Source organism: Chelon labrosus (genome assembly GCF_963514085.1).
Source record: "Chelon labrosus genome assembly, chromosome: 18".
NCBI lineage: Eukaryota > Metazoa > Chordata > Actinopteri > Mugiliformes > Mugilidae > Chelon > Chelon labrosus.
This window is the reverse complement of record NC_140351.1, coordinates 23010140-23027038: the sequence shown is the minus strand read 5'-3', so window position 1 is coordinate 23027038 and position 16899 is coordinate 23010140. Positions and strand designations below refer to the sequence as shown.

General features: G+C 39.2%; 1 protein-coding gene across 1 annotated transcript; it reads right to left on the bottom strand.

Moving 5' to 3' along the window:
- Positions 1-632: 632 nt before the first annotated feature.
- On the bottom strand, positions 633-16256 carry rsu1 (Ras suppressor protein 1). The gene is made up of 9 exons (XM_084566502.1): positions 16110-16256; positions 15859-15972; positions 14321-14371; positions 13939-14059; positions 12425-12543; positions 10256-10338; positions 8516-8630; positions 8208-8340; positions 633-2049 (listed from the first exon to the last, which is right to left on the bottom strand). Exons 2-9 carry the CDS (start codon positions 15965-15967, stop codon positions 1947-1949), a joined length of 834 nt encoding a protein of 277 aa, XP_084422628.1. The 5' UTR covers positions 15968-15972; positions 16110-16256; the 3' UTR covers positions 633-1946.
- Positions 16257-16899: the final 643 nt, after the last annotated feature.

The window sequence follows — 16899 nt, the reverse complement described above, 5'->3', positions numbered from 1 at the left end:
GGGAGAGAAATGAACAATACATGACAGTGAATTCAACTAATAATAAAAATAATAATTATTATTATTGTAGGTAATGGCAGGTATTATTAGCTTCAGCCTGCTACTCTACCTCACATGAATACTAAGGACTGTTTCATAAAGACTAAGGAGACTCTGTTTGGTTTAAAGGGGAAAAGGCTATTTTAGCTAGAGTGCAAAGACATAGTGATTCTTTGCAGACACTACACAGATAAGGCATAACATTATGACCACCTTCCTAATATTGTGTAGGTCTCCCTTGTGCCTCCAAAACAGTCATTAGAGAATGGACATGGGCCTTCTGAGGGTGTCCTGTGGTGTCTGGCAACACAATGTTGTTAGTGGGGGCCTTTGGGTCCTATGGGTTGAGGGGAGGGGCCTCTGTGGATCATCCCAAAGATATTGGAATGATCCACAGAGTCTGGGATCAGTCTGGGATCTAGTGAATTTGGAGGCCAGGTCAACACCTTGTGCTGTTCTTCCTGTTTTTTTTAGTTGTTCCTAAACCGTTTTTATGTGTGTGTCTGTGTCAGGCTGCATCCTGCTGGGGATGGCTGCTGCCATCAAGGAGTGTCATAGCTATGGGGTGGGGGTGCCTGGTCTGATCTAGGTGGGTGGTACATGTCTAAGTAACATCCACATGAATGAATGCCAGGTCTGAAAGTTTCCCAGCAGAACATATTGTCACAAGATGGTCAAAGTTATTTACTTCTCCTGTCGGTGGTTTTAATGTTGTGGCTTATCTGTGCATGTACATGCATCAAAACACAAAAAAAGCATGGTAACATGACTCAAAGAATGAATGACAGAGTGGGAGGATGGTGTGTCAGTGTTATATTTGCTTTTCAGGAAACAAAGTGAAAAGACATTGCGTGGTAGGATCGTACAGAAAAGGATCATAATACTGAGTTAAGCACAACATAAAAATATCAGTGACCACATCTAAAAAAACTGCTAATGCATTTTAATACGCTTGTAAAATTGTGAGTGAAAAAATGCTTTAAATGTGGCTTTGAGTCGAAACTAGAACCATGATGATATACCGGAGCTGAGGGACAGGCAGAATGTAACACAACTGCATGAAATGTGGTAGAGGGTTTAGTTGGAGGGGTAAATATTTTCAGTGCCTTGATTATAATTAAATGGCAATTTGTGGAAGCAGCAACTAGTGAGGCCCTCTCCATCCCAACTCCTCCTTAGTACTGCAGATTTACTGTGCATTGTTTGCATTTATGCACATTAACATCTTAGCTAAATATGACAACAATCCATATTGGGGTATACGGATATCATTCACCTACTTTCTTTTTTTTTGCACGTGGATTTGATGTGAATATGTTCTTGCCTGTTTTTACCAGCTCTGATACAAACCTACCCAACAGTTGCAAAGCTGTGTTGAATATATATCTCCCCCGAAAAAGGTCCAAATTTGTGGTTGAAAGGAGAAACACATGGACTAGAATGCCAATCATGTTAATAGGAGCGTGAACAGCTGCACGTCAACGGGAACATAAATGGAATTTTTATTAGTGAGTGATATATTTATCATGATAATGGCAAAACTACATTCTGTTTTTATTTTGTGCACGTATACACAGTAGTGTTGCCTAAAACTCCATGAACAAGAGTTCTTTGCAAAGAAAGCCAGACTCCTCTCACAGATTCGGCGGTTTACTTTGGCATCTGGAAAGTTTTACAATATTGCCTTGCAGAACTTCTGCAGTAAATTTTTAACTTAGCTTTTAAATGACAACTTATTTGGACTCAAAACCGTTAAAGAGTAAAAAAATATCCCGAGTCCACAGAATATTTACATCTGCATATGCAGAAAATGACTTAATACAATTCCATAAAATACAAAAAGCTGAAATAAACAAAAAAATAGAGAAGAAAAAAAGGCACATGCAGTGACTTCAGCTGGTTGATATTCATTTGTTCTTGGCAGCCAGTGGTTTGCGGCTGATCTTCTTGCTCTTGTCGGCGCTCTTTTTGGGAGGTTCCGGGTTGGCCTGCATGTGTCTGCCATAAAGACTGGGTAGAGGAGAGAGGACAGAATTTTAAACATGCACACAGTACATCCTCTGAATTCCCACACACATCCAGTAATTGTTATTGTGTAGTTATATATGTCACAGAAGAACACAAGGGGATTTCAGATAAAGGAACTTCTTTATACTTCAATCAATAACTGTTGAAAGAAGTACTCATTTCTGTGTTATGACACTGCAGGAACTGTCTAAAACTAATAGGTGTTTTAAGCGTCTGCATCAATTTGACGTGGTAGCTACGGCAACAGCCCAGACCTTACACAGACCCGAACACAATAGCCTGACCCAGAAATGTAACTACGCATCGTGGCGCAACAGCTGTGTTTGGTCCGCTTGATAGTCGCGTTTCCGCTTCAGTATCTCTGGCTGCTTCTCCATCTCTGCAATTTGATTGTTTTGGATCAACAAAGATGAAACACATCAGGGAAAGGTTAGCTGAGGAGCTTCAAAGATACAAGTGTTTGGGTGGCGTTTTTACAGAGCCAGTCAGACTGACGAGCACACCAGTATAAATGGGCAAAAACAAAAGCAACTGGTCTTACTTGAGGTTACCTTTGTTTTAGCTTGGCTTTTAAATATACTGTGACCCACACAATGGAGAAGCTTCTCAAACATCTTGAAGGTACAATAAGTGGTTCTTGTGTAAGTGTCCCAGTGGGTGGTTCGCCACAGAGAGAGCAAAATGAACACGTTAAATTAACTGTACTATGTACACCACCTCTCTCATGCCACGGGTTGAACTAAACACCTGAAGGTGGACTAGGAGCAGGAAGTTTAGAAAAAGAGGCTGCTTTACTGTCCTGTGCTTTAACATGTGAAAATCTGTTTTCGGAATAAGAATAAATGACCAAAGTAGATGCAGAAGTCGGCATCTTTGAAAGGAAATACACACCACACAGTTCTACTGAGCCTAAAAATAGAGCCCATCGTGCCCCTGTGTAGTCTGAAAGGTTGTGTTAGATCATCCTGCTTTTGGTTGGTGAAGTTCCGATTTGGAAATTCCCTTGGGTGTGTGTAGCACTCTTAGATATTGTTAGACTGGGTGGCTGTGGTCTGGGTCTGAATAGGAGGTCTGCAATTCTAGTTTAATTAGCTGTCCATTTGGATGTTTAGGTTCTGTTTAGGTGAGGTTAGATTCTACCTGCACATAAAAAGAACCAATCTGGGGTATACAGAAAATGTTTAGCAAGCTGAAAGGACCAAAGTGCTGTGCAGGCACTGCAAAGATAAAAAGACCTTGACGTGTCACAAGCAGCTATGTACTTTACCACTTGCTTGTCCTTGGTTCCACCCAAATATCTGTGACCAAATTAAGACTTTCCCCTAACTAAATTATGGTTTTACAAACACAGTAACAGGAATAAAACTAAAAAATATATACAAACATACAAAACCATACATATACAGTACATATCTTGCATCCTCTGCCAACAGCCCATGTCGGCACTCTCAACTTGGAATCAAATGCTTGTAACCCCACTTAATATCTGCTACTCATCAAAAAATCTAGTGAATATGGGCAGATTTACTATAATGAGGGGTTGGTCATATGGAATGCTATGTCATAGGGGCAAGGCTCAGTAATACTGAGTAATAATCTGTCCAACTACCTATTAAATCTTCAGACTGACCAACTAGGTGAAATTAAGAAACTGGTATGTTACTTCCCGCTTCTGTTTAACGGCTGTCCCTTAAAGACTTCTGCGGTAGCACTGTCCTGACAAAACCGGGACCAGCACGTCTATCGAGTTGTTCTACCTCTAAGGGAAGTCACAAAGAAATAGGTTCACTATCTGTCTTGTGCAAAATAGATTAGCAGTGCAATGTTCCTGACAATGGAATTCCCCCGTGTCTGATGGAAATCCGAGACGGTGAGGACTCAAAGTCAAAGCTGCACATCAATTACTTCTCATTGATGCCTGCATTGGGTCATGAGCCAAAAAGTAAAATCTAGGAAACCAAACAATAGCTCTGGTTGGTGACATAAAAGGTTTCCCCTCTCTGAAGCTCCATCCAATGATATAATATAATAAAGATACGTTATTATACTAAACAATGCTACAATCAACTGTATATGTGCTCAAAATTATAGAAAACAGATTCTCAGCCACATCTTTTCTGCACAGCAAGTTCTACTCAAATTGGCCTAGTACGCACTGTACATTGTTATTAAATAAGGTTGAGAATGATATCTATATAAAGAGGAACAGCAGACATGTATTGTCAGTGCTCGCCTACTCTTATTTTGTATCTCGTGTGCTGAAGAGGTCAGAGCCCAGGAGAATGTCTGATATCCAACCAGCCATTAATGCTCAAGACACACATATATCAGTGGCATATGCTTTTTTTTTTTTTTTTTTTATAAACATACAGTGCACGAAGGGTTCTAGCTAGAGATCAACATAAAGATTTCTCATTCAATTTCTGTGTGTATGCATGTGTGTGTGTGCTCATGTGTAGCCCCAGTGATGAACTGAGGGCCAATTAAATGCAAAAGAGGAGAAAAGAAGAGAGGTGAATGGATTCAAATTCTATGATGATGTCTTTATGGAGTTGTGCTATTCCACAAGGCTTAATTAATCGGAGCAAAGTTTGTGTATGAGTGCATGTGTGCAAAAAGAATTAATTAAAGTTGGTATTTGCTTTCCTTTACCATACTATATTCTATATAGATATGTGTGTGTGGGTGTACGCATGTGAGATGAATGTGCAGGGAGGCCAGAGGCCATTGATCTGATTGCGTCTTCCTCTTGCCACCACCTCACCATCACCCGAGCATCTAATACATTTAGCCTCCTTTACAGGTACAGATGATTTAGTACAAACAGCAACGGAAAGACCAGTGTTAGATGGTAAATTGGATGGTAATTTTTCCAAATGAGAAAACAAGCTGAGACAGCAGAACACAAGGCAAGGAGGCAGCTATGGATGTGGTAGTCAATAAACCATCATTCAGTATTGACGTTTGAAATATGATTGGCTAGCTGGATATAGTATGTCCATTATTCAGTGATTTTATTTAATTCTAATAAGATTTAATATATAGGATAGACACTTCAAACATATTGTTGAAACCGTGGCTTATTTGACCTGTTCATTGGTTCAATTTTTGCTGTTCAACGCATGTAGCAATACAAGCAGTAACCTTTAGATGTTGACCTAACACAGAGATTTCTCCTTAAGCTAATGATTCTAAGCTATGTGTGAAAAGCCACATCATGCCATTACCAATGTCTGTAATAGGATTGTCAGATGGGTTGCCATTTACTGTTCACCAGTACTTTTCACTTTAGGTGCAGCAAATCCAAAATAAAGACCAAGAAAGCATGGCAAGTGCATCACCGATACATAGTGTATAGCACAAATGTCTTGATTCTCTTAATTCCCTTGGTGTTCTGTGGATTCTCTAAGTGTGTATACGCTCCGTGGAGCAGGTCAATGATGGCATCCTCAACACTTAAGTCAGCCTGGTATGCAAATTGAAGGGACTGCCGGCATTTGCTCTCATGACGTCTTCTCTTTAAATGAGACTTGGATGATAATATTTCTACAGTGTGGAGAGCGTTGTTCTCCTTTCTAAAAGTTTACAATGGAAAGGAACCTGAGATCATCTACCACTGCTGTCTTCCATGGACATCCAGTTTTCCTATGTTACTTAACTCCACAGAGTGCTTTTTCTCAGAATGTAAGAAACTGTTCATTTATCTACTCCTGATGTTCCTACTATTCTGTGGACCAAGGACGGCCAGTTTCACTTCCTTGTAGATGTGTTGAGGGTTCATAGCAACAGTTCCCTAAAACTAGGGAACTATTTTCCCTACCTCGGAAACGTGGTATCAAAAACCTGACAACAAAAGTTACAAATTCTGCATACCTGCAAACATGACAGGTATTGCTACAATATGGATGAAAACTATGACTTTTTGCCAGTTCTATATGTGTTTGTGAATAGAGTCAGCCATGGTAACTAGGAGGAATTAGGTGGCTCTTTCTTGGCAAAAGCCGTGAAGCATCAACATCCGCTGACTGACTAACAGCAGATCTTGCAGATAACAGAAATGGCTGTTTGTGTGTGTGTATACGTGTTTTAGTTAACTCTTTGGGACACATTGTCACAAGTCACATTGAGATGAATACCCAGCCCCCTATTACGTAAACGTAATTTCTGGGGTTAGGTGTAAAACACGAAATTCTGATTTCATGAGGTTGAGGGCATGGATAGGCTATGTTGAGGTTATGTTGGTTATGTTATAATAGGATTATATTGGTTGGTTGCGTTATATCAGGATTACAGGGTTAGGACTGGGCTGTGTCATGAAAGACAGCATAGTTGTGCAAGTTGTTTTATTGATATGAGTGTGTATGATTGGGGTTTGTCTACAGGCCTATGGATGAGGTTGATGGATAAATTATGCATGTGTTATTTTCTGAATGCTGACACTAACCGATTGCAAAGATAGAGTGGCAGTCTATGATACAGGGTAGCTAAGTACTCTATCATCCACCTTGATCGACACAAGTGATTGGTCAATTTGATCTGCTTGTCAATAAATATAATGCATAGCTCATTTCATTGCAAAATGCAAACTGCAATCACCACTCAATGAGTATGATGACAAAGCAATTATACTGTTTTAGAGATTTTTGCAAATTTCAACAATACTAACCTCCAACATAAATCTGCAGTGAAAAATAGATAGTTGAATACGCAGCTTTTCTCCATTTTGTTACTTTTGGGTCATTTTCAAACAGTTTCCGCAAGTTTGTACTGCTACATTAGATTCTGGCTGGTTGTATTTTTTTGTGAAAACAGATTTAGTAGTTTTATTGTTTCTCGTGTAAGGGACAGTATTAGAAACAGTTTCTGTCTAGTTTTGTGCTCACATTAAAGTTATAAATGAGACATTGGAAACTACCCTTGTCTCATAAACTTTATTTGGTTGGAACTGAATGAGTTCAAACACATTTCACTTATAGCAAACGGAATCAGTTCCCATTAACTGTCTATAGTCCAAGCATTAACCTAAATAACGCTGTGGCAGTGTTGTGCTCAAAGTGAAACTTAAATATGCATCCAGATTGTGTTGTAACACATAATAAAATCGCTGAAAACTAGGTGTGTAGGACTATATTTTTCCAAACAGAAAAATTAACAGGAATTCCTAAGGGACTGGATAAAGTATTGGCTCAACAAGCAGAATTGACAATATGATTCATATATATGAAATCTAACCAATTCCCATTCCAAACCTGAACAAAAAACTGGACCAGGGCGTGAAGGGAGTACTCCTGAGGTCCTTTTATAACCCTGTGGTCGCATCAGCCACACACTATGGACTGGTCTGCTGGAGCAACAGCATCTCATCGACAGACAAGAAGAGACTGAACAGACTGGTGAGGAAGGCAACTTTTGTTCTGGGCTGCCCTCTGGTGCCAATGGAGGTGGTCAGTGATCAGAGGATGGAAGCAAAGCGGTCATCCCTGATGGAAAACCAGTAACACCCAATCCATGGTGCTATAACAGCACAGGCCAGGGCCTTCAGTAGCCAACTACTCTGAGGCTGTACAACCAAGCCTGCTCCCAACAGACCACACCTAAAGAATTCGGCCACAGCTCCTGCTGCTGGTTCAGTCAAATTACAAGTTAAGATCATTTGTTCTCCTTACACACCATATCACATCATTGTTATGAACACTGACACTTCCCATCATACATTCTCTATCACAATTCGTACACTTTAAAAGCTAGTGGATTCCGTGATCAGCTTCTCATATTCCTCGAGCTTGAATCCAATGATCTTAGCCAGCTTGATATTTAACAAGAAAATATTTTTTCTGCACAAGTGTTAATGCAGCTTCAGGGCATAATCAACAAATCAACCTCATACCTGCCTAATTAGTGATAAAATAATGAAGGATTATCTCTCTCACACTCACACACACACACACACACACACACACACACACACACACACACACACACACACACACCATATACATTTATGAAACACCTGTCAACTGTCCAATTATCAGAGTTCAATAACATACTGACTGTATTTCAAATAATACAACTGAACTGAGAGTAGAAACCACCACATGTTTGTCATGTTGCAGAAACTGTGTGTAACTGTTAGTACTTACTACTTATAGGTCTCTGAACGAACATATTCAAAAACGTGGGAAACTCCAAGCTGGAACTGGTCTGCAATGGGAGTGACCCATGGATTATTCTCTGCTTTAAAGACTTGCTTTGGACCAGTCAGATCAAGGTTACCTGTGGACAGGGAAATGCAAAAAACACACCACTGAACTGACACATTCATCGTCATAGGTAAACTGGCAAAATTGCCCCAGACACAATCACACATTAATATACTATACATGCAATGAAGCCTGAAGGTGTTGTGTGGGTGTTAAAGAGGGAATGTGTGTGTGTGTGTCTCCTGTACCAAGTTCAGGGGGCAGAACGGTCAGCCTGTTGCCCTGGATGTGAAGCTCTTTGAGTTGAGCCAAATCCCCAATCTCCTTAGGCAACGAGATGAGATCATTATCTCTAAGACTCAACTGCACAAAAGAAAGAAAGAAACGAAGAAACGGGACACAGTTATTATAGATGATCTCACATGGACAGATATAATACTAGGATTCATTTTTAAAGCATATATTCAGACTAGGCTTAAATGTTGCAGTGATTTGCCCTAAAACACAGTGCCTGGTTTGGACAGCCGTCATTCAGGGGTTTCTGATCTTAACATTTGTTTTATTACGAGTAGAACCACACTGAAGACATGTTGTTCTACACATGTTTAATATAATATGCATAAAGTGTATCATGCTTCAAAAATACTAGTACTACTCTTTAGAGTTGTGAGGTTTGTGAACGAATCGAATCTATTAACCAGCTCTTCAAAACGAATGATGGGAACACACAGCTGTTATCCGTTTTTTTTTTTTTTTTTTTGCCGTTTCACTGAGATGCACACACAACTCCTTTCCATTGGTACGTATATGAAATGCAAATATCACATGATGTCATCTGAGTTTTCCACAATGCACATCAGTCTCAAGAAGGAGAAGGGGAAGGTTTTTATCGAATTTCCCACGAGATAAATAAAGTATCTATGCACAATCATTGATTCAAACTCAGTTATCCCACCAATAGAATCTATACTGGTCGTTATTTCTATGTTTGAATGATTCAGATCCAGATCTTACCCTATCATTCCTCCCAGTGATTATTTCCAGCATAAAATGAGTTACCCCCAGACTGGTATCTTAAAAATAATAAATACCAAAATAAGCGACTCTTTTCAACTGCTCTTTGAAAGGAATGGATCCACAAGATCCAGCTCCCTTTGAAGAGACGTAAATCCCATCTTTACAACTCATAATTAGTGAATGGTGTTCTACCACATAGAAAATGCTAAAAATAATGAGAAACCCTAGAATGAGTCAGTCAGTTTTATGACTTCATTACCACAAGAAAAGCTAAATACGACCGAATATCAACAACGTTTTCTATTTCTCCAGGAGCCATTTGTAATGCGTTCAGCAAGATTGTCTTATTTTCTTAAAGTTTAGGTTCTTGATAACCTCAAGAAAATCTTGACTTGTCTTGATAATATTAATAAGTATTTTAAAACTAAGATTTAAATATTGCTTACTCATAGGTCACCAGTATATACTGAAACCTTAAATCATGCAGGGGAGAGATTGATGAATGAATTACACTACTTCTTACGTGGACATCACATCTGAAGCCACACAAGTGGCAAACCTGAGTCAGTTAATTTAGACACGGTAAAAAGATGAAGAGAGAAGTTATGTCTTAAGGTTGCTGTAGTCAAATTTGATAGGTTGCTGAGAAAGGCACACATTTGCAGCAGCTACAAAGATGTTCCTGTCGTAGGAGTCATTATTCAGCAGACCTTCGATCTCTGGAGTGATACAGAAATAGGAGGTCTGTAATCAGAATTTGAATTTAAATTCTATAGACACAGCTTCTCTTTTTGATTTTGTTAATACTCCTGCTGCAGCATTATCAACTAGTTGGAGATAAGAGGAGAGATGGAGAAGACTGAGAGTTACCAAACTCAAACTATAAACAGTTATCAGGGTTGGAAAATACGACACCGAGATAGATCTCAGCGCTGATCTATGGATATGTCAAGGCTGGTAACTGAACTTACTATTTGCAGCTTGGTCAGCTTCCCAATATCAACAGGAAGGACTGCAAAGTCGTTGTCGCTCAAATAAAGAGCTCGAAGAGTGGCTGAAACACAAATATATTCATTAGTCTGTATGTGTGTTTGTTGTGGTGGAGGAAGGGGACAACTTTTCACTAGCACAATCTTATTCCATTCTGCAATAAACAAAATTCAGTACTACATGATGCTAACTGTTCAGAAATATATCCTTATTTCTTTAAATGACACAGTAAAGCACTCATGAGTGCTCCTAGAATGAACATTATGACAAGAGATAAGACATGTTTATTGATGTTGATGTTTAAAGAAAACTTTTGGACATAAATGTTCTTGCTGACCAAGAATAGGCCGATACCATTGATCTCACCATGCTGTGAAAAAACACATTCAAATTTGGTCTTTTTCAAGGGACCAAAGGTAATTGGACAATTGACTCAAAAGCTATTTAATGGGCGGCATGGGATATTTTTTGTATTTGAAAGCTGTTACTGTGATCCCACAACATGAAGTCAAAGGAGATCTCAGTGAAAGTACAACAGACTACGCCTAGGCTGATAAAAAAGATGAAATCCATCAGAGAATCGCTGAAATGTTTTTAGTGGTCAAATCAACAGTTCGATACATTTTGAGAAAAATAACACTATAGCACGCTGGTGAGCTCAGGAACCCAAAAAGGCCCAGAAGACAGTGGTGGATGATCACAGGATCCTTTACACGGTGAAGAAAAAACCCATTTACAACATCCACCCCAGTGAAGAACACTCTCCAGGAAGTAGGTGTATCAGTATCTAAGTCTACCATAAAGAGAAGACTTCATGAGAGCAAATACAGAGGGTTCACCACAAGATGTAAACCATTAATCAGCCTCAAAAATTGAAAGGCCAGATTAGACTTTGCCAAAAAAACATCAGTAGAAGCCAGCCCAGCTCTGGAACGGCATTCTTTGGACGGATGAAACTAAGACCAACCTGCACTAACAACAGAAGACCGTAAAGGCCTGACAAAGTATCACGAAGGTAAGTTGTCTCCTCCATTACAATCTGTCATTAGTCAGTCAAATACCAAATCAGCTACTCCTCATATTAACATGAATGTTTTGCAGAGAATCTCAGAACCTGTTATGACCTTGCATTTGGATCCAATCTGGGTAATCTGATTGCAGGTGACCAGTTTAAGGGACATGTGTTCAGACCTTGCATTAACATGTGTCTCCAAATGCGTCTCCAGCCAGCTCTCCGGATCCGATCTTCGTGCTCTCTATATAAATAATCTCTGACATGATTTGGGTGGAATATTATAAAATATTAGAATATCATAACAGCAGCTGTCTCTATTGGATCTTTATCTTTAACAGCGTTGTTTTATGTGTGTGCGTCATGACTTTGGGACAGACATTAAGTTAATATTTACTGATCTCCACCCTGACATTAGTTAGACCAGTGCAAAACTCAGATTATAACTCCAACCCGGGTAGTTTCCATATGCACCATAATCTCTGATAATAAAGGTAAAGAAAGACTTTGGAGATTGTAACAGCTACAAGGACAGAATATTTTAAAAAGCTCTCATTAATAATTAACAAACATCCCTTAAGACGCTTTTTCTTTTTCAGGCAATCATTTATAATAGCGGCCGTATGCTTTTTTATGAATGAATGAGGCAAAACTTCGCTGACACAGGAGCACCCCTGTTGAGTGTAGGAGGTCTTTAACGTGACTCAGGACGCATTGCGTTCACACTACCAAAGGAATGTGGACACATGCGACCCAGACCACCTACAAATGTGGTCAGAGATCGGATCTCTCAAATGCGATCTCAATGCGTCCTGGGGGTGCTCACACCTGTCTTTTACATGATCGGATTGCAAGGTCTGAACAGGAGCATCCTCTGTTGAGTAGGAGGTCTTTCATAGGACTCAGGACGGATTGTGTGTTCACACAACCAAAAGAATGTGGAGAAAAGAGGAAGCACAATCCTTCTCCATCTGAATCTAGTATTTTATATCTAATTAGATTAAGATGATACTAAAAACCTTTGTATATTTTTATAATTGGTCTTTTATCATTTGAATAATGCTGGCATTCTCAGTGTGTGTGTGTGTGTGTGTGTGTGTGTGTGTGTGTGTGTGTGTGTGTGTGTGTGTGTACTCACTGAGGTAGAAGAAGTTTCCAGGCAGGGAGTTATGGTTCAGGTTGTTATAGGTGAGGTCCAAAACCTCCAGTGCTGGCAATGAACCAAATCCTCTGGGCAAAGTGCTCAGACGGTTCATCCTGCATTAACAAAACAATACAATCAGTCATTTGTAAATATGTGTGAGTTGCAAAATGTATGTGAGTCCTAAGTACGTGTTTCCAAGATCTGGTGTGAACCCCTTGTGCAGCCATAACAGCAGCTGTCTACAGTGACTTAGAGGATTTTTTTTTCCATAGCAGATGAACTGTTTGCTTGCAGGACTTTGACTTGGCAATTCCAAAAAATTAATTTACTTCTTTTTCAACCCTTCTTTTGTACATCAACTTGTCTTTTTGGGGTCATTGTATTGCTGCATGACCCAGTTTCTCTTAAGATTCAGCTCATGGGACCTGACTTGTCCTGACATGGCCCAATAGTCTTCTGGTACACACAGTTCAACCTCTGACCATTCTATTGTACATCACCAAATACTACCACTGTGCACTAAAACATTTAGATGTTTCCTGCCTATGGCTGATATGCATGCATTAACTCCCCAGGTAAAAAAGTCCTGATGGATTTGTAGCTATCATTGCAAAGCTCTCTTTTGAAGTACAGCATGGCTGAACTGTGTCTGATCTGTAGAACAACCATATGCCCACGAGTTGGAAGCAACAGGTCACGTATGAACTAAAGGCACAGAGCTGAGATTCTGTCAGGCAAGTCACCACGTGGTGCATAGTTGATGCAGAATCATGGAGAAAGGCTCAAAATTACCACAAAAGGGAATAAAAACAATATTAGTTGAATATGAGTTTGTTGAAAGAAAAAGAATTTGAAACAAAGTATTTTTTTATTCAAAATATTTTTTGAATAAAGTACACTGGGACAGTTGTTTATAGTGTTAAAGACTGGTCTTCAAGAGACACTAGCAAAATACACCGCACAGCATATTAACCTACTTACATGCAGTCAATCACAAAATATTTGGCAGTATCTCGTACCGGGTTTGTTAGGTGGAAGGGATTAAGTGTTTTTATCTGGGATTTAAGCCTCGAACTACAGTCTGATGATTAAACCTGTGTTTAGGAAACCATCGAAAACAATCTGATTTGGTTTCTGTGTAGTAATACAGTACAGCTAAATGAACCAAATCAAGCACAAAGGCTCAAAATATGCTGTAACCTAATCAAAGCTAGAACCACCTGGGGATGATTACAAGTACCTTTCCACTACAACCATGGAAAGAAAACATCAGAAAGACTCAGGGGTGGAACTATTACAAAGTAGAAGTACTTGACTACACTAAATAGAAAGTGAAGTCTGTATTTGAGCGCAAAAAGAAGAGAGTGATCAAACAATTGTATAGCTGATCATAAGAGTAAGAACTACATACTGTACTGCTATTGCACATATGCACAGAGAATGATGGAGGTGGTGTATGCGTTTGTTTCTTTATGCAAGAGTGTAAAGAAACTGACAGTGGAACATACCCAAGGTTCAGGTGTTTCAGCTTCTGAAGACTGCTGATTTGAGTAGGGAGCTCTTCAATCTGGTTGTTGAACATGTTTAGAACTTCCAGGTTCTTCAGTTCAGAGATGTTAGGAGGTACAGCTGGAACACACACACACACATAGAGGAAACATTCAAGAGAAACACATCACAAACTAGCTTAAAGTCTGTAAGTGTTCCTCCTCTACACTTCTCCTTTTAAAATAAAAAAATATTTAACCAACATAAGGCAGGCTTCAAAAGGGCCATACAATTGTCAGTTACTCAAGTTACAATACATTTACATATGATCAAATGTGAAAAGTGTTGCCAAACATTCACAGAATAACTTCACTTCTATTTGACAGATCCGAAGAAGCTTACCTGTGAGCTTGTTGTGACTGAGGACCAGCTGAGTGATGTTGGACAGAGTAACTGAAACAACATGGAACATCATGTCAACAAAGCACTGAAATTAAACAGATTAGTTTCAGACACAATGCTTCTTCATCATTAACAGTACATCAATAATGAAAACAAAATCATTAAGGATGCCTTCATATCACTGGCTTAATTGTTGCATTTGATTAAAAAATAATTTCATTGGTGCCTGGCCTACTTTTTAACCTTCCTGCACAAAATGTGGTAGCCATATTTAACCCTTCAAGGCATGCAAAAATGGGTTAAAAAGGGAACAGAGGGAACCCAGCTAAACAAATGAAAATGAAATATCATAGCTGTGTATTTGAGGACATTACTGTACATCTGTGTGGTGCAAAAGTAAGTGCACCTCTAGGATTACAAGGATTAGGGAATCGTCACAGTCAAACACTATACATGTTTATGGACGTGTACGGTGGTATGCACAAATCCTGCATCCTGTAAAAAAAAAAGAGTTGCTGCATCATGTTGCAAAAGGTTACAAAACCATCTCTGAAGAGTTCGGATACCACAAATCCACGGTCGAACATAGTGTAAACAAATGGAGGAGATTTAAGACGACGAGCAAACAGATTACACCGTTGTGTAGTCAAAGGTTGCAAAATATTTTACAGTTTGATTCTTATATACCTGCCTACGGAGCCCCGGAAGGGACAAAAAAAGTAAAGAAAAATATAACTTTTGCAAGATCCCGAGAAAGATTTGCGAGATTGCCTTTAATTTGGGGTCAGTTGGACCAAGATAGAAAGATCAGTGTTTTTCAGAAGACACGGATTTCAAGTGAGAGACTTGTCCTAAAGAATACTCTGACTTGGTGGACTTTAATTGAGGTCTGACTGTAGGAACTGCTGCAAGTCCTCCCCCACTAAAGTTTAAAAATAAAATAAAATAAAAAAATAAACTTAAGCTTTAGAAGTTTAGAAAGGTTTCTCAAGATCCCGAGAAAGTTTCTCGATATCCTGAAAAAACAAACAAAAAAAAAACTTGGGATCTCGCTTCTTCTTCTTTTTTTTTGTTTTTGTTTATCATTTTTTTTCCTCCATGTCCCTTCCGGGGTTCCGTACCTGCCAAATACACTGCTGTAGGCTACAGCTTATTCTGGACTATTATATAAATAATTTATGCATTACGCTATAGTTAAACAAACTACAGTTTACCTTTTGTTGAGTTCTCTTTGCATTGAGTCATATAAATAATTGCTTCTTATATTATCACCCATATACCGAAATACACTGAGAGCTGTGGTAATATAAAGTTATGAGTTCACGTCGCCTATATTTTCTTGAGACGTACATAAATAAGGCAGGCTACTGTTTGTCACCGACACTAACCAGCAAGGAGTCATATCTGCGTTAGTATCGTCTGACACGTAGCTGTTCCTACAATTCTTCGTGTAAAACTAACGGGTAAGAGCAGTGCCGTGTCCCTTGAAAGCTATAGCTTAATACAACGTTGAGGCGAGACGGAGGGCGGCTTCTTACAGAGTCCTGGGATGTCTAGCATGTTCGAAATCCCCCTGTCGCACATCTCCACCTCGAGAAGGTTCTTGTCCCGACTCTCCTCCACTATCTTCTTCAGGGACTTGGACATTTTTCCTGAAACAAAAAAAAAGACATGCATGAAAAAAAGGGTACAGCATGCCAATCCCACATCGTCACAATCATCTTGTTTAGCCACAAGAGAAACGAAGGGAAGTTGTATTGACAGAGGGTAAGTTACTAAAGAGGCTCACCGTTTTAAAAATACAAAGTAACGAAAAGGCAAAAACAAGAAGTGGACTTTTTGCTTCTTGGTAGAGACTCTGCTTCAAGCTCACGCCCAACCGGAAGTGAATGTGAGAGTCACCAGTCCATACTAGGATATTTCCTGTTTCTAGATGTGTTTAGGTTTAACATGGTGACTGTCCACTAGTGATGGGACGTACTCTGCCGAGGCTTCAGAGCCTGTGTCGAGAAATCCAGGAAGTCTTTTATGAAGAAGAGTGGACCCAGGCTCTTTAAGAGAGACTGACATCACTGGTGACGAATCTGACGGGATCCATTCGGTTTTGTTTTGTTTTTATTCCAAGGTGAAGGCAATATTGAGTAACATATTAATACAACTTAATAAAGTCACAATCAGCGCAGTATTCAGAAGCAAGTTTTAACATAAACATCTCATGTCCTACTGGATGCATTTAAACATTGACTGAAATCATACTGACAATTTTTTTTTGACATTGATAGACATATTGCCCACACATTCATAAAAAAAAATGAACAATTAGATGAACGACTTAATGAAGCACACAAAATAATGAAGTGTTTTTATTTATGCAGAGCCAAGAGGCCATCATAAATGTATGAAATGACAATAAAGGTTTTGACCAGCAGAGAGGTTTGTGAGCACATGAAGCTTAAACTTTATTGAACAATGCTTCCCCACATTTTCCAGACTCCCTTGCAATTTACAAAGAAATGTTGGATTATACACTGCATTTTTTTATTATTTATTATTTATTTTTGCCAACTCTCACGGTCCTT

Bases quoted from the DNA above. Each gene is read 5' to 3' on its own strand.
- rsu1 (XM_084566502.1), bottom strand. From the start codon at position 15,967: ATGTCCAAGTCCCTGAAGAAGATAGTGGAGGAGAGTCGGGACAAGAAC. The intron at 14,060-14,320 runs GTAAGCTTCTTC...TGTGTGTTCCAG, and splicing joins CAGTCACAACAAGCTCACAG to CTGTACCTCCTAACATCTCT. The intron at 10,339-12,424 runs GTGAGTACACAC...TTTGTGTTTCAG, and splicing joins TGGAAACTTCTTCTACCTCA to CCACTCTTCGAGCTCTTTAT.